The sequence below is a fragment of the Diuraphis noxia genome, unplaced genomic scaffold (assembly GCF_037042655.1).
Source record: "Diuraphis noxia isolate RWA-SAM2 unplaced genomic scaffold, SU_Dnox_SAM2 contig0001, whole genome shotgun sequence".
Taxonomy (NCBI): Eukaryota; Metazoa; Arthropoda; class Insecta; order Hemiptera; family Aphididae; genus Diuraphis; species Diuraphis noxia.
The window spans coordinates 24,617,556-24,636,823 of NW_028301711.1; the positions used below are offsets into that span (position 1 = coordinate 24,617,556).

The 19,268-nt window shown below is 27.9% G+C and overlaps 1 protein-coding gene and 1 long non-coding RNA gene across 14 annotated transcripts; one reads left to right on the forward strand and one right to left on the reverse strand.

Annotated features, from left to right (window-relative positions):
- Window positions 1-441: 441 nt before the first annotated feature.
- Window positions 442-8,623, reverse strand: LOC107164293 (uncharacterized). 12 transcript variants are annotated; one of them, XR_016190226.1, is made up of 9 exons: window positions 7,646-8,320; window positions 7,300-7,468; window positions 6,803-6,941; window positions 6,484-6,659; window positions 3,881-5,868; window positions 2,454-3,711; window positions 1,333-1,626; window positions 1,203-1,235; window positions 442-1,130 (listed from the first exon to the last, which is right to left on the reverse strand). It is a non-coding gene; the product is annotated as an uncharacterized LOC107164293 (long non-coding RNA). The 12 variants fall into 12 exon arrangements; XR_001506054.2 differs by having other exon boundaries at window positions 1,203-1,626; window positions 7,646-7,855; window positions 8,074-8,316; XR_001506053.2 differs by having other exon boundaries at window positions 1,203-1,626; window positions 7,646-7,855; window positions 7,971-8,316.
- On the forward strand, window positions 8,336-19,255 carry LOC107164292 (pseudouridylate synthase RPUSD2-like). 2 transcript variants are annotated; one of them, XM_089219334.1, is made up of 3 exons: window positions 8,336-8,437; window positions 8,939-9,050; window positions 13,394-19,255. In XM_089219334.1, exon 3 carries the CDS (start codon window positions 13,411-13,413, stop codon window positions 15,016-15,018), a length of 1,608 nt encoding a protein of 535 aa, XP_089075460.1. In that variant the 5' UTR covers window positions 8,336-8,437; window positions 8,939-9,050; window positions 13,394-13,410; the 3' UTR covers window positions 15,019-19,255. The 2 variants fall into 2 exon arrangements, with proteins under 2 accessions (XP_089075460.1, XP_089075463.1); XM_089219337.1 differs by lacking the exon at window positions 8,336-8,437 and adding an exon at window positions 8,486-8,627.
- The last annotated feature ends 13 nt before the right edge of the window (window positions 19,256-19,268 follow it).

A 19,268-nucleotide genomic window follows, 5' to 3' on the forward strand; every position in this document is an offset into this window, starting at 1 on the left:
ACAGTATGTATGTACTATGTATTTAAAAGTGGGTATAAAAATTCTTATAAAAATGTATTATGTTTATGTACCTAAATTTAAAAATATCTTTAATCTGTTTTGTGTAAATGTTTTCAGCTCTTTGCAATTATATATACAATGTACATGTATTGTGTCCATTTATGAGTCAATTCTTAATTTTGGTACCAGTTTTTAGTTCATGCCCACTATTAAGAGATTATAACTCCTATTAAATGCATACATATTCGACTGGGAATTTAAAAGTGATTTAAAAAATCTTTAAGAAGAGTATAATGGTGATTATGAAAATGAAACTATACTTGAGTTTAACAATTATATTCCTGGCTAAATAATTTACTTAAACATTATAGTCATTGAGTATTAAATATAGTTAGGTAAATAAAGAAGTACAAGATATTAAGCCAAAGTATATTATTAACAAAATGTAGTTCAACTGACCAGAATATCTCCGGTCTAATGTCAGAGAAATCAGTACAAACTGGTGAGAATTGTAAAATTTAATAGAAAAAAAATTTGACTTAAAACAAAGTAATTTTAGATATACCACATGAATATAGATATAAAATATAGGTAAGTTCTACGCTTTTACACAACTCTGGAGCTAAATTCTTAATAAATCGAGGCGTCAAATTGTTTTTGTGGTTATTGCGCGATAATAGCAGTATACTAGTGATACAGGATATTGTGAATGAAATAAGTAGAAATAATAAATTTAGGGAATCACAGTACTTCTGAAAAATGGGAAGATATTATGAAAACAACAATAATAAAAAAATAATAAAAATACAAAAATAAGAATAGTTGAATTATCAAATAAATAAGACATAATATTATGATCTGATTAGTGATTATTGAATTAAAATAATTGTTTAATGTTTTTATGTCTTATAACTTAATTATTATGAGATGATTTGTGTTATTTACAAAATATACTAATTATTATATTACACTATTACAGTAGTATTACCAGATTACCAGTATAAGTTGTTTAATTATGAGATAGTTTTGAGTTTATAAATCATAAATATTCCATACTAATCTTGTTATGTTTTAGTTGATGATATATAGTGTGTATCATGAGACTATTTGTATATTATATGTGACAATCCCTATAAAAATATATAATATGTATTATGTATATAAATATAAAATATATTTTTTTAAAACGTATATGAAATTACTCGTAAAGTTTAATTTTTTATTGCATTTGTGAACTGAAATAATACAAAAAATTGTTTAAATCAAAATTAGGTACAAACAGCTATAAAATTTAAATTTGTAACAAAAAAATATATAATGAATATTATATACTTTTTAGAATAACTTAGATAGGTAGGTATGTATCATTATTTATATTTGCTTGGCTGATTAAAATTATGATTCTGCAAATGTACATTGAATTTGTTGACGATGATAACACCTCTAAAACTACTGACTGCTATTTCAAAATTATTGACATTGGTTCCTATATCAGTATTGGTACTAATAGTGACATAATTAAATGTGATGTCACCACTATTTTCTGCTAATCTTCCATCTATCAATTTGTAGTCATCTATAATGTCAATCACAACTTTCGCTTCATGGTTTGTGGAGAGTATTTGCCTAAAAATGTATTTAAAAATGTTACATATTACATAGTTATAAAATAGAACACTAATTGTATGATCTAGATTATGAGTGTTTTATGTAAAATCACTTCCCTCCTCCACCATACCCTGTTTTAATTTAAAAAATAATGTTTAAAAAGAACAAGATACTGATTTTAGAAGCTCTGCAGCTAATTTCAAACATAATTAGTTTATTAACATGATTTATCATAATCAAGTAAATAACATTGCTCTGATACATATAAAGCTTATATCAGACAAACAACAAAAACAATATAAATTTTCTACAAGTTTCTCATCTTAACTTTCCATTATAATATTTTATCAACTTTTTTTTGTTTAAATCATTTCCATGAAATTTACTTAACAGTTTTAAATATTAGCGTACATTTATGTAGACCATTCAATTGGAGAGCATATATTAAATCTCTTTTAAAATTATTTACGCAAGTGGTAATTGTAAATTTGTCTCGATTATATTAATTATAATTTATTTTATCAAGAATAATTATCAAAATAATTATTACCATGGAATGTGGACATGATAATATGTAATAATATAACAATGATATCTCAAATCTTAATTTTATATTTTTTTTCATCAAATTTTGAAAATAAAAATGGTAACCTTTTTCATTTTCTAAATTTGATAATTGAAATTTCACTATCCTATAAATATTATTATTTCCAATTATTTAATTATTATTAATCATTTAGTTTTATTATTATTTTTACTTAATTACATACCTATTAATGTTTTACCTCAATTACTTATATTTATTAATTATTTTATTGAATATTTTTTTTTTTACATTTATTTACCCACTCATTTCAACTCAAAATATTCACATATTTTTTACTTCTTGTTTATCGATCTTGAAATTATTAATAATTTCTGCTTCAACATCTGAGGCCATTAGCATTACATTTAACATTATACTAGAAATTTTCACTTTTTTATCTCAAAATAGTTCCAATATTCTCAATTAACACATAACATAGGACTTATTCAAGCACTTAAAAAAAATCTGAAATACCTATTACAAATTATTTACAATTTACAATTCAATTATTATCATTAATTATAATCACAAAAATAAATATGTTTTCACTAATATATATGCGCACATTCACTAAATATTTATACAATGGTCAATGGTCTTGGGATACCATATGAGATGTATAAAAAAAAAACATAAAATTAAAATGGGTTGAAAGTGTTGTCCAATCCATTGGCAAAAGACTTTTTGTCATAAAATTTATTAAATATTAATCAAAGTTCAGATCTTTATTATAGTAATTATAGCCATGTAAGATTTTTGTAATTGAAAATGAATTACTAGAGTTAGAAAATTTGAAAAAATTAAACCTAATTTTGTGTTGTTTAGGAATCATACTAGACCAAAAAAAGTGTTGAAAGAAAATAAGAAACATTGTAAAAGATTTTACTTAAAAGTTGAAATTGAACTATTCTATACTTGAAAAATAAGGTTAGGTATAAAAATATGTTTTATTTTTTTACAATTAAAATCTGGTGGTGATTATTAAGATATTGCATTTTACTACTATGATATTGGTTATAATAAATAGAGCAGATACATAATTTTTGTGGTTATTTCATAGATCTAAGACATGAAAAAATGGTTAATAACAAAAAAAAAAAAATATGCAGAGATTCTAGATATTTTACATAAAAATATTAATTTCTTATAAAGATTAGTTACGTCTTAATGTATTTGAAATTATGATGTGGTATAATGTGTAGCTAATGATAAATGGGTTATTTGTTTAATGTTAGACATACTCATGCTTTTATGATACAACCAAATCATCACATACCAAATGGTTTTTAAAAAAGAAATAAATAATCAACATATTAAAGCAAAACTAAGATAAATTCCTTAGCAAGTTAAGTTCTACATTTCAAAATCAGTTGCTTTGTGAACTTGAATACATTCTTCCAAATGAATCACATGCATATCTTCAAAATTGTCAACATTAAAGTTTTCCATATTCCAAAGACTGCATATTTAAATCACTGATTTTCATTTAAAAATCCATAAAAAATCCAATGAATCAGCTAAAAAGTATTAACAAAAATTAATGAGTTATATTAATTTATAAAACGTTAAAATAACTTAAAAATCATAAAGAACAACAGCTTACTAACTATATAGAAAAAAATTATCTAAACAACAACGTAACTATTGTTTCTTAAATAATATCAATTTATTCAAATATCTCCTTACATTTTTATAGATGAAAGATAGTGTATGCATTTTGATAAGTGGTTCTACTATAATGTAATATAATAATTAGTACTGGATCAATTTAAGAAATTGATGATTTTCAAGCATGCGATGATTTAGTACAAAATGGTTATTATTTCTAAATAAAAAGTTCTAGGATTTAGGCTGACCTCATTCATTGTTTTTAAATAAAATATTTGGTATACATATATATATATATATTAATACGACTAAATAAGAATTTATTCATATAACTGTTGCTAAGAGTGTCTTATAGATATCTGATAACGTGTTTATTAATTTGGTAGTAGTTCTAAAATCCATCAAAGAAAATTTATTGATCAATATCATTTGTATCATATATTGTAAATAGCATCCGCATTCATAATTTTATTTGTAAATACAAACTATATATTTTATCATCATTATTATTTTGTAGAGTAAAATTTCCATGAATCTATCTACTAAGTTAAATGTTGAACAATAATCATTTTGTATGCTCATCTAAACTGTACCACATTTAGATTGTTTTTAAGAGGACGTGATACCAGCATGTGTTGTCTCCGTCTTACAACTACGTCACATGGCAAATTTTATGCTCAGCTCCGTTAGTTTAAAAATTAAAGTGAATTGATTTCCTATACAATTTAAGGGTAAGAATATTAAATAACCTCATGGGCTTTTAACTATATTTTAATTTTGAAGCAAAATATAAGTATTTTTAAATTGTAAATGTTTTGTACATATTAAAATACTTATAACTTGCTTCAAAATTAAAATATAGTTAAAAGCCTATGAGGTTGTCTAAATTATAAACTTACCTTTAAATTTTATAAAACGCTAATTCACTCTAATTTTAAAATAACAAAGCTAAATGTGATTGGCAGAGTGTAAAATTTGTTATTTTACACATTTGTAAGACAGAGACAACACATGCTGATATCACATACTTTTAAAATCTTTTCAATTTAATGAGAATTTGGAATTGCTGTAATATACTTCTCAAATAATCTAAAAAACATCAACTAAATTGAGTATAATTATGTTTTAAATTAAGTTACTTGTTTGCTTATTAAGTTACAAGTTTAAATTGGTTACTTTTTGAATATTTTTAAGTATTTTTTTTTTTTTTTTTTTGATACGTGTCATAAATAAGATTAACATAATATGGGTATAAAATTATTTAATTAAAATTGATTACAACTGTATGCAAAAAATATTCAAAAAGTAACCAATAATAAATAATTATAAGTGGTTGTATGCATTTTATAATGAATTGCAAAACTGTATTATTGATTAAAATTTGAATGGCTCTCATTTAGTTAATTTAGGTTTAAGAGCCATGGTTAATTGGTCAAAATGACGTAAAAATATTCAGTCTATCCGAATTTGGTATCAAAAATAACAGGTTGCCATTAAAAAAAAAAAGTTGCGTTGCGCATGTGCGTACCAAGCCGGTTAAAAATGTGAAGTTTATCTGAAAATGTGTATTTATATACCAACAGTTTGTAAAAAAAATTTGATTTATTCCAACATAATCTGGCCGAGAAATTCAGTGTTCCCTAAACTGGTGAACACACGGTACATATAAGGGGTTACAAGTGTACCAGTGATATAGTTACATGTCATCACAACGTTGACATACTTTAAGTTATTTCAGATATAACAAAACAGCAAAAATGGTAATAAGTATACTGTGGGTTGCCATTAAAAATTCTCTAAAATTGATTGTCGGTGAAAAGTTTAGGAACCTCTGTACCAACAGAGTACAGTTGTCTACTTGTCTATTTACCTACCAATATATAATCATAAGTATCATCAATTTAATATCTAAATTTTTAAATAAAGCTTTGAAGTTTGTTAGCTTGATTTGAATTCATCTCATTTTTTGATGTAATACATTGATTTTTTTATTGATTTTGATTTTTGCTAATTTAAAACGATACTTTGCACGTCGTGGAGTATCCAGGTCTGATGTTGTAATATCACTAACAAAACATTTTGTAGAATTATTTTCCTTAAGTATTTTTAAATAATTTGGTACTTGTTTGTTATCGCCCCGCCAGTACACCGTATAACATTTATCTCCCCGCCACTCTTGTTTGTTATCGCCCGGCCATAAATAAAATATATTATAATACAATACAAAAATGTAAAAAAAATGTATTATTATTATAGATTTAAAAGGAGGCCATTTAAAATTAAAAAATGTATTACAATTATAAATTTAAAAAAAAAAATAATATAAATAATAATACTGAATACAGAACTCAGAAATAACTTTTTATTATTACATTTTATTAAGCCAGCAACGTACTAATATAATATTATTATTTATTTGATATTATATTAGTATGATATAAAATGTCTCGCAAAGTGTAGTTATTTCCTAAAATATTTCCCAAAATAGATCATCTATCATGAGCTAAACACGATAACTATATGCGGGCCGATAACAAATAAGAATGGCGGGGAGATAAATGTTATTTGGTGTACTGGCGGGGTGATAACAAACAAGTACCAATAATTTTAATGAAAGAATTAAGTACATATATCACATTATTATATATAAATATATATAATTTTTAATAAATATAACATACCAATTAAAGAACTTTGTGTTACAGCAAATAATTCATTTATATTAGGACTTAACAACAAATCCAAAGGTTCTTTTGATTCATAAATAGATATAAGATTTGGAAATGTAGGCCACAATACTTCAGGTTCTAATACAGATACACCACAATCCTCTGTGATTATAATTTTAGGTCTGCAACTAAAGAATTTAAATATTAATCAATATAAAATATTTATTATTTAAATTTAAAACTAAAAATTACTTACAAGGGTTCTGGCAAGTTTAATATAAATTTATTTCTACATTTTAAATATAACATAGGTCTTGATTTAAGCTCTTACCGTTATTTAAAGGCATTTACTGTTTAATATTTTCAATAAAACAATCTTCCTCAAAATTCCTGGAGCACATTTTTCAATTATATCCATTATCATTAATTAGAAATCCATAAATTTTGGGGCCAACTTCTATGTTGGAAATCTGTTCAATAAAAATAGATAATTAATTAATTTAGTTAACACAACCGGTTTTTTAAGTTGATTTAAATATTTTTGGTTGACGGTTAAAATTGAGTCAACACAACTAGTTTTCTAATCAGCAACACAACTGGTTTTTTAAGTTAATTCAAATATTTTTGGTTGACAGTTAAAATTAAAACTTCATTAATAATAACTAAAATACAATAAGAATATTAGGTATATTTAGTAAGGCAATCATAGGAAAACAATTTTTATCATCTTCAGATTTTAGGGATTTTATTCATTAATGGGTTTCACTGTATTAACTTAAAATAACAAGATCAATTTAAATGATCAAAATAATAACGAATTATACTTACTTATGCAATAATAGACCTAGGTGTGATTTTGATGATTTCAGGCAAAATAAACATGCATTTGCTATGGACTAGCGTCCCGCATTGCATAGTTCACGGTCAACTAGGTACCAGCCGCATCAATCTAGGGAAGGGTGCGACGATCCTTGTAAATGTAGGAGGGACAGCATTTCTGGAAATCATTAAAATTAGGGACATACTAAATCATGGGAGCAGACGACTATAAAAATGTCCTCAATAAGGGTGCACAAGACGTAGTTTTATGCATCATTACAAAAGTTCAAAGAACCAAATGTTTAAATGTAATATTATAATATATACTCTTAATGTTAATTATAATATCAATCACCAAGGTTTGCAGCTGCACGGGATGCACATTTGGCTTGTATGTGGGCGAGTAACATTTCCGTCAGTCTAGATAATTATACCACATCCGTGAGAACAGCGACAAGAACGAGTAGACTATGGGGAGTAGAGGGTAGCACTATATAAGGGACCCCGAAACGGCCTGTATTCAGACGCGACTTGACCAGACTAGCCAGAGCACCTTCACGCCAGTCTGTTGTTTAATTTAATTCATTGGACTTAGAAAATTTCTTATAAACAATATTTTGAACTTAGAAAATATTCGAATCAAACCGAATTTATTCTATCATTCAGAATACTTAACTTACATTCAGCTTTCATGTTATAAATAAATATATGTTTTATCACAATAAATAAACAATTAATCTAATTAAGAAGAATTCTATGTTGTGTAATTAACTCAAGAGTCACCTTCCAACCATCATCCTTGACTACTGATACCTGTAGGTGACGTGATCACTACACATTCAACATGTTGTTGAAGGTAATAAAAACGGTTTTATGCAATAAATATTAAATTGTAATACAAGAGCTAGAACGAAAATTACAGTTTAAATTTATAATCCAATATAATGGTTAACTCTAAAAATTTGAAATAGTATTTTACAATTTCTCATAACAGTATACTTAACACATTAATTTCGTTGTGTAGACTGATAGGAGATAACGTCATCATATTTTACTATCATTCATTCACGCACGTGCAGAAATTATTATTGCTCTAGGATCACTAGTGATGTACAACGGTAATATAACTTTGGTAAAGTATTAAAAAGTAAGTAATTATTTATCGGTAAAGTAATAAATATAAATTACTTTACCACTTTGTAAGTATTTTATTTATTTTTTTTGTTGATGGCTGAGTGGTGTGGTCGGTGTTTACCATAGAGATAGACATTTACAATTGCTATTATTATAAATTAATGTCTATGATGTTTACGTGTGGTACTGATTACTGATTACTGGTAAATAAAATTTTAAATTATAAACTAATAACTAATTTAATAGTAATAACCATAGATATATTGTAATTTGTAGTTGTATATACCTATGGTAATAAGTATATAATTATTTTAATGATATAAACATAGGCTATCAGAATATTATCACAACGAATATTATTATTATTTATTATGAATATTATCACACATCGTGTTCAGAATTGTTGATATCTCTCACGGACCGCGGTTCAAACTCCTACTCAGAGAATATATTTTAACTTGTGATATAATATTATGCTGAATTGTTGATCATTTTTGAAATTTTGAATTTTTAGTTCCTTCTTCAAACATTGTTCCATGTAAAAAAACGTTACACCATGATGAATTAATTGTCTGTGTTGCGTGAATGTTTAAGAACAAGAACACATAACAAACTTATTATTTCGGGTAAGCTTCATGTTTATTTTTTTGTTTTTATAGTTATTTTTATAATTTATTATTAGTTGGCTTTTGTAGAAGTATTGATGTTACAATTTTATTTTTGATTTGAGAAATAAAATTTTTACATCATGAATTTTACTAATTACAATCCTCTTATTTTATTGTATACTACAACTTAAAGTAATTTTGAAGTTTTTTATAATTTTTTAAATATTGCTTCTATTGAAGCCTATTTGTTGCTTTTATATGGCTATACTCAATTTTGATATTTCAGTTACTGATACTTTGTAAGCTACCTAATCATATTATTTAATAGGTAAAGCAATGTTTATTATCAGTGGCTAGTGCAAAATTGTGGAGACTTTGAAGCATAATTTATATTTTAAACATTTTTACCACAACTAATAAGCAGCAGTTGCCAAAGGTCTTTTAGACAATAAGCAATTGCTTCAAATAATTCTATATATCCCGTCGCCATTGTGTAGTATTCTACTTTAGTTGGGATATCTGTATCATTACGTATTTATTTATTTTTTTAACCACATTTTTATTTGTTCTTTATATCTTCTAATGATGATGTTATAAAATAAATGCTGTTCAATAAGCACTAAAATTTTATAGTACATTAGTACATAATAACTGTTCAGTTGTTTTATAATTATTTGTTTTGGTGTATTTTATAATTGTACAAGTCACTTTTTAACAAGGCTAGGAGGGGCTTTTGATAGCGCTAAAGTAATAAAGGAAGAAAATAATGTTTCAATGTATGATGAAAAGTTATAAAAGGGGTAGTTTTGGTTAGAAGAAGTACTTTGAGCGTATGATGGTTTATCGGAATTGGGGATCGTAGACGGCTTGGGAAAGTTAATTTTGGTCTCAGTAGCAGTATTGACTAAATAAAAGACTATTATAATTATCTACACCGTTGTACGTCTTCCCATAAATATTGTTATTGTTTTAGTTTCATCATTTTATGTTCTTATCTATCTTTATAATCATCTTATAATAATTTTGTGTACCTATACTACTTTATTAATATTTACCAACATTATGTTTATATATTTTATTGTCACATGCTATATGCATCTCCTGTATTCACATTAATTGTTGAGCTTTAATAGTTTATACTAAAAGCTAAATAAAAAAATTAATATATATATATATATATACAAGTCACTCTGGCTATTATAATAGATTATTCATTATAATTAACATAGTTTTAAGTAAGACATTAGGCCTGAATCATTTATTAATGTTAAGGGTTTTAGATGCTGTATGTATTCGGGTATTCAAACGCCAAGATTAATAATTTAAACAAACGTTTGGATTATTATTCTGGTTAATATTGGTTAATATGAGTGTTCTAGTTCAGTAATTTATTAAAAATATAGTTTTTTTGTTTTTTTTTTATAAGACTAGCTGAACTCAAATGCATTTTGTAGCCCATTAAAAATCCAATCTCTTGTATGTCTCAAACTGTGTGTTAAACTTGTTTCTTGTGATTATGCCAGCAGTATATTTTTATATACATAGATAGATATCGGTTAAAATATACTAAGTAATAACTAATAATCAATAATCTTACAACAATATTCAAATTAGTTTATCATTATGTAATTTTATTTGTTTTATCGAGAAAAGTCTGACAATTCAAATATTTAATTAAATGATATCTGGGCATATCACTTTTCAATTTAGCTTATCTTCTGCCCATAGGTCTTATATAATATCTCTGTACCAAATTTCGTTGCAATCGGTCCAGCTGTTTAGGGAGGCATAAATGCCAGACAAACCGAAATCAACTTTTATATTATATTATATCGAATTCTTTATTGTTAATTCCTCCCTTAAAAAAAAGTTAAAAATAGTAACCCGCAGAATTGTCACTGCAAATACTATAAATTATATTATTAGTATTTGGTTGCTGACAAAACATACTTTATATTTTGACATCAGAGATCAGACCATACCCAACCATAAGATACATGTCAACAAGGCAATGTTACGTATTGCTATTGGCTATATTAATTATTTTGGAATTTGGATTTATTCTGTATTAATTAAGTAACTTATTGTAACTCAAATAATTATATATCTGACTACTAGGGAGTACGATATGTTGGAACTAGCACCAGTAACAAGCTTCATTAAGGACCAAAGAATTCAATGGTTAGACCACATAGTGAGAAGACGAGAGAACGAAGCAGTTAGAGCCGTATTGGAATGAAAACCACAAGGTAAAAGACCTAGAGGAAGACCTAAGAAAAAATGGATTGACGTGTTAGAGCAAGACCTAAAAACCCTTGGAGTTGAGGATTGGAGAGAAACTGCCCAAGATGGAGATAAGTGGTGAAGGGTAGTAATGGAGGAAAAAACTTGTAAGAGATTAAAAATGCCATAGGAAGAAGAAGAAGAAGAAGAAGGTTACACGAGAAATTAAGAACTACTTAATTGAAAGAATCAGATATTGTGTTCTTTGTTACTTTAAGAAAAATATTTAGAGTATTTACCTCTAATTGATTGTAAAATATTCTAATTATGCTATTATTAAATAAATAATTAACTACAAAATCAACCACATAAAAAATGAAATATATGAAGATTGTAAATTTGGGTTGTGATTAATTTGATTGGGTGTTTTGAAACTAGAATCATTGTTTGATCAGTGTTTGAATTTTTAAAAATTATTAGAGCTTAGGGTGTTACAAGTTTTGGTTAAAAGCATTGATATAAAATTTTATTTTCTTTCCTTATAATTAAGGACTGGATTTAATAGATATTACAACTGTTTATTAATATCAGGTAAATCAAATCTTATCAAATATTGACATGAATTCCATTAATAATGTTCATTTTTACATTAGGATTTTATTTTTAATAGTAGAGAAGCATACAATTCATGCTGTCACATACTCATAATATGAGTTTTGTGATATAATTAGTATATCAATAATAATAATTTATTTGCCAACATATTTCAGGTTCTAGGTTCTAATGGGTTAAAAAATATATTTAAATATGACTCAGAAAAAAATTAAGGATATAAAAATGATAATTTAAATCTTATGCCAAATTTTAAAAAATTTATAAATATGCACCGATAAAAAGTGTAGATTTTGAACATACTTTAAGTAATTTTCAAGAAATCAATTGAGAAATATAATATATATATATATATAATTATAAATTTTAATTTAGAAAAATAATTTATTTTTATTTTTTAATACCAAATTTAAATTGGAAATTCATAATTCTATAAATTGTTTATGTCTATAATGTTATTAAGTAAAAAATTAACAAATAGGTATGTATTTTATGATTTTATTATAAAACTTTATTGTATTTTTCAATGTATTTGAACATATTTATACTGCAATTTTGATATAATATGTTTAACACAATTATATCTGGCCTTTACTTATAAGTTATAATTTATCTGCTGGGTATTTTGAAACCCAAAAATATAAATTGTCTTATGTATTTGTATAGGAATATAGATTATTGATATTCTTAAAAGATTTATTGTATATTGTATTCCAATTGTATTGTTTTTTTAGTTATTAGTTGACCACTGATTATTGGTGGCAGCATAGTGGGAGAGTCTATTTAATATTCACAATTATCAAACTTAAAGTTAAATTAATTAAAAATTAAAGTATATTTTTGGTTCTCTCATTACAATTAAAACGTGGGAGTATTTTCTACAGTTGATGGTAAAATATTAATTGTATTGTCTTGTGTTCAACAAAAATGTGTCTATACTTAATGTGTGCAATACTTAAAATAATTACATTATTTTGAAAAAAATTAAATTAATTAAGTTGATTTTCACAAAACAGATTTCTAAATAATAATATGATGTTTTCGTCAATTCTACAAACGTTAAAAAAATAATCATAATAAATAATAATATGTCATACACGCTGATCACTTCCGACGTATACCATAAAAACACACAATAATTAAAAATATAAACATGTATTACTGTTTTGCCTTACAGTGTAACAGTGATCGCGTCAAGCGGTCATTCCCGAAAGACCTATATTTGTCTAGTTCTATCACATATATTATAGCTCAACCTAGTTACTATTTTGCTACATCTGCTAAAACTTACTAACTAAAACTTAATACTAAATATTGATACACATTACATACATGTTTACCTAACCTAGTTAATAGTTTTAAAATTAATTACGTTTTTGTTTATATTAAATTATGCATGATTCAACAAATGAATATATTTTTGTGCGTGGTAGGTATACCTTATTTGTATTTTTGTATTTTTATATTGTGTTTTATGTTAATGTGTTATTGTATAATGTAACATTGATTTTACATCTTGTTCACAGAATCATATGTTTTCCGTATGGTACGTCGAACTGGGTTGGGGATTCAGCGATTGATACATTTGTTCTCAAAGAAATTGTTTGCTGTTCCGCTGAAAAATATGGAAAATAATATATTACACCATTCTATTTCAACTATTCGCAATAAATCTGACGTCGGAGTACAATGTTCCGCAGTAAACGGTTCAGAATCAATTGACTCCAAAATTGATGAATGTTCGGCCACAGACGAAGAAGAGCGTCAAGAAAATTCAGACGTATTACAGTTAAGCAAACGCAAACTTAACGGTCGGGCTGAGCTTGCGAAGAAGCCTAAGAAAATCAAACTGGATCCAGTTATAACGCGTCCTGGATACTCGGACGAGAGGTTCGATGAAACTTCATATTACATCGAAAACGGTCTGAGGAAGGTCTATCCTTATTACTTCACGTTCACCACCTACACCAAAGGACGATGGGTGGGCAGGACCTTGATGGACGTGTTTGGCGAGGAGTTTCGCGCCCATTCGTCCGACGAATACGAACGGCACATTGAAAAAGGATCGCTGACGATAAACAACGAACGTGTGACACCTGACTATGTACTGAAACATAATGATCTCCTGGCAAACGTGGTGCACAGACATGAAGTTCCGGTGGCTAGCAGTACGATCGATTTCATACACCTGGACGACGATATCGTGGTCGTCAACAAGCCATCCAGCATTCCCGTGCACCCGTGTGGACGTTACAGGCACAACACCATGATATTTGTGCTGGCGAAAGAGTACGGTCTAAGAGACCTAAAGACTATCCACCGACTCGACCGGTTGACCAGTGGTGTTCTGATGTTCGGCCGTACACAGAACAGGGCGCGGACACTGGAGGCGCAGATACGGGACCGGTTGGTGAACAAACAGTATGTGTGCCGCGTCGAAGGCAAGTTTCCTGAGTCGGTCGAGTGCGAGGAGCCGATCGAAGTGATCAGCTACAAGATCGGTGTGTGCAAGGTGTCGCCGAACGGGAAACAGTGCAGCACCTCATTTCAGCTGATCGGGTACAACGAGCAGACGAACACCAGTGTTGTATTGTGCAAGCCTCGTTCGGGCCGCATGCACCAGATCCGTGTCCATTTGCAGTACCTGGGACATCCAATCCAAAATGACCCGTTGTACAACGACACGATATTCGGCCCGGAGAAGGGGCGATACGGTAATTTTGGCAAAACCGACGAGCAACTTATCCACGACTTGATAAACGCTCACAACGCTGAAAATTGGTCGGTGGCCGATAACAGACTTCCTGTTCTTCCAGCGGCCGAGGACGGACTTCCGGTTTTACCGGCGGTCGTGCAGAATAACAGCATCGATAATCTGGCACCGCCGTTGCGACAAGCCACGAATGGCGAGTTGAAGGGCGGTGTAATGATCGATGCTTCCATACAAACGGGAATCGACGTGCCGGACGTCAGATTTGATAAAAAAAAGCTTACCGTAGATGCTCACTGTCAGGAGTGCAAAATTCGTTACAAGGACCCAAAACCTACCGAGCTGATCATGTATCTGCACGCTTTAAGGTACAGTGGACCGGACTGGGCATACGAGACGCCTATGCCGGCATGGGCAGATGTCAATTGGAAAGAGCCATGATGTTATTCCTCTTGGAGTGCATGCATAATGTACCTTACCTATAGTAGTTCTGTTCTTGACTTATATTATGATTTGTCGGTTTATTGCTGTTGTCCATAAACGTTTATAATCACTTATTGTTTTCTATTTTATCTTACATTTTTTTAAAGGATGACTTCCCCATCATGGCTGTCTTTCAAATGCTTAGAACTATGATTAACTAATTAACTTCACCGAGAAATTTAAATTTACATCATAAATTTAATTATCCATAATTTTTATTGAAAAAATTGTTTAGAATGTGTTCTTGACAATAATTCAAAGTTGAAACAACTGTATAGTGTATTTTATAATCATAAACCTAATGCGTCAAATGTAGCAACGAAAGTGAACTATTATTGTGTTATTATGAATTAATTTGTATGTTAAATTTTACATTTTTAAACGTACCATTAGCAATAAATAATAGGCAACAATCATTCTAATAAAGTGATGAATAAATTCAGTACAATAATGTAAGAAAATCAGTCGATTTAACAGAATAAACATGGCTTTTGTTAATTAAAAAAAATACAAATTTTAATTATAAATTTAATTTATTAAGGTTATTTAGTAGACCTAATAAAAAAAATTTTTATTTCACAATTTGTTAATTACATATAACTAAACATGAATACATAGTGCTATGAGCTAACCATTGCAATCACTATTACTCATTGTTATTATTAATTTTTATTTAATTGAAAAACCTTTAAATTCCATTTATTAAGTTCTGTTACAATATTAGTATTATGATTTAAACTACTATTGAAAGAATTAAATAAGTAATTTATTGTACTTATTATTGTTACTTAATTTTTTTTTAAAAAACATTTATGTATTTTAACGATTTTGTTTAGAATAATTTGATTAATAGAAATACATTTTTACATTTAGAAATCACTATTCAGTCTAGTTGAAATTAAAATATTAAAATAGTTAATATTGCAATATTTGATGTTATTATTTATCAAGTGTATACAGTAATATGACCAATAAAACTTTTACATATCAGGATCATAACTAGTGGTGTAATGTAAAGTATTGAACACGAGAGTGCCATAAATTAGAAAATATCTATATTTCAGTTATTATATAGGTATATAAAAATTTTATTGATTGAATAATCAAATATTTATTTATTTTCATATAAGTATGATCAATATTTTACTAAAAAGTATAATTATATTATGTATAAAACTAGATATAAAAATATATTCAAAATATAAATAAAAAATGGAAGTTGAGAATTTTAATAAATATAATATATAATATGATAAAAATATGAATATAGGTATTTAATTTTTTTTTTTTTTGTACTGCAGAAATCGGATAACGAATAAATAACATATTAACCACCATTTACCAGTCACCTATTTATTTTAGGTTGATATTTTTAAACCTTTTTTAAATAAAACTGTAAAAAATAAAAATAAAATAAAATATCAATATCAATATCTTTAATCAATATTAATTGAATAAGATATATACCTATTTTATATTGAGTTAATAATATGTCTAAAATTGTATATCAAAGTATAGGATTATCATACAACATGAAAAGTGCTAACCAAGGGCGCCCGCAGGGAGGGCAAGGGGGTCATTGTCCCTACTGGGAATATTTTAAAACTATCGTTAATTTAATGCCACACATATTAAAGACATTGTTAAAAAGCAAAAATAAAAAAATTGTTGAAGACATTATACAATTATTTTGAGAGTGGGACTTTTCGGCGCGGGCGATTCGGCGATATATCAATTCAATGATATCCGTTTTCGGATAGCTCGTTGTCGCATACTCGTTAAAGCTGCATGTGTCTGCTTCTATTCTAGCCGCTTCAGAATCATGACAATGTTTTTTATCAGAACATTTTAAATATTTAAAATCATGAATACCACTAATACCAGTATGTATTCGAGCCGGACAAGACAATTCTTTGCGACGACATCGCCAAAACCGTTTAGTTTCGTCCTCACTAAGTTTATCGAATATGTACATAAAACCATCCACGGGGATCACATTTTTATTTCTTTTTGATTTTACTTTTGACATAATAGGTACCTATTTATTTACCTTTTTCGAATGATAAAAAAAATAAATCGCGATGACGGTTACACACAAAATACTTGACATGTACTCCACTTTCTGCCGACTAACTAAAAATTATAAAATTACCAGATTCCATATTGACTATCGTAACCACCTCGTGTAGTAATAGTAACAATAATTTATACTAATAAAGATACAATTTCTATACGCCACACACCATAACAATAACAACAATAACTTATAGTAATAAACTAATAAAGATAAAATGTCTATACCACACCGTATGGCGATACGACAATGTATAGATATTGCTGCATCGCCGAAATGGTCACGCGCCGAAACGTCCTAGATCCAATTATTTTGTATACAACCAAGGCATAGAACTTTTATTTGATAATTAATATAAATATAATTAATTTGTGACATCTATATTAACATGTACCTATTTAAAAAATATTAATATTGTATTGTAAACCTACACATATAAAAGACTTATGTATGACATAATGTTGTTTTTTTTTCTATTTAGGTTATGCTATTTTAGAACGAAGACTAGAAATATATTAAAGTTTAAAATAATCTTTTTGATTTGGTTTTAGAATTTTTATCTTGCCCCTGGTGGGATTTTATCCTGCAGGCGTGCTTGTAGCACTATGATTGAAGCCTGGGAACAATCATATCAACTCCCCTTTACAATGTGCCATTTGATGCGATTTACGAAGCTAAGTTTTTACATATACTTAAATATATACCAACACCACTTAATATGTTCAGGAATTATTGAACATTTCAACAATTCATTTTACGTGATTTGTATGGAAACCGCCTAGTTTTTACAAAACATATTTATTATACGACTAAGATTTAGAAAATTAACTAAGTGCCTTACCTTGTATAATTTGATATTGATATGGTAATAATGGAATATTGGGTAATTCAGTTTTAAACAATAATGTACGGGACGATGTTTTTAATCAAAATCTGTTCCCGCTATGAATTAAATTATATTTAAGAATTTAAGATATATCATGTATGTAAAATAAAGGGGAATATTTTAATGTTAAAATAGTTAAGGCTGGTGAAGCTAAAAGTGGTGAGACAACAGTATTTTCCTATGTAAGGTCGCCGCAGGTGCAGGCACGAGCTATCCCGTGCCGCTGAGTGATCTGGCAAGAACGTAGGTACGATTGTGAGTTCGAAATGATGGTTGTAGGACGTGTTAAGTTATGAAATACTGTTTGAATTTATTTTAATTTTTTTTTACACCTGAAAGTATTATTAACCTAAAAAATCGACTTTGAGTATTAATTTCAGTCGATTTTACGTTCTTATCTTTTGTAGGAATAGCGCCGGAATATATGTACCTACTATGTGTTAATTGTCACTCCATATCATTCCAGCTTAGAAGGAATAAGTATAGAATTGGCAAACATATACCATTACTTCCGAGTTAACAATGCTATTCTAATTTATTTGGGGAGTGTAATTAGCTAGAGAATACGGGGTTAAGGCGTTTTAGGTTTTATTGTGTGTCAATTTAAATGGGTGATACCATACAGCACTATAGAGGCACCTGAAATATAAAATATAATTTTCACATTTTATATAATTTTTAAAAATTTAGAAAGTCAGCATCGGGCTCCTTTATACAAGTGAACCATCATAACACATATATTACAAAGCTATAATTAATCCCCCCGACAAAACTCCATTTCATAATTTATTATTGGGAATGCCGAGGATAAAACAGTTCTATGCATACGAGTCTTTGGTTGAAGGTCTCGACCATGACATTGATGGCTAGTTCTTACAGGGGTTAGGTTAGGTTAGGCTAATCCTATGTGCAGTATATATCACAAATTCCCGCATTACCATATGTCATATTTTTATTTTCGTGAAACCGTGACACATCCGCACATAAATAGATTTAAATGTGGGTTTTCAATATTATTCCATAAGAAAATTATAATTAAATGGCATGAACATTGCATGATAATGGGCAGCTGGGTGAGTGATATTCATTGGCGCAAATCACAGAATAGCTTAGGGGACTTAGCCCACTACCAAAAAAAAAGTAATAATTAGTCCTCCCCAATTTATTAGTGTCCTTCAAATTATTAAATACTCAATGAATAGTCAGGGCTTAACCCCCCCCCCCTCTCAATAAATTGAACCAATGGCG

Excerpts from the sequence above, each read along its gene's own strand:
- LOC107164292 (XM_089219334.1), top strand. The coding sequence starts at position 13,411 with ATGGTACGTCGAACTGGGTTGGGGATTCAGCGATTGATACATTTGTTC.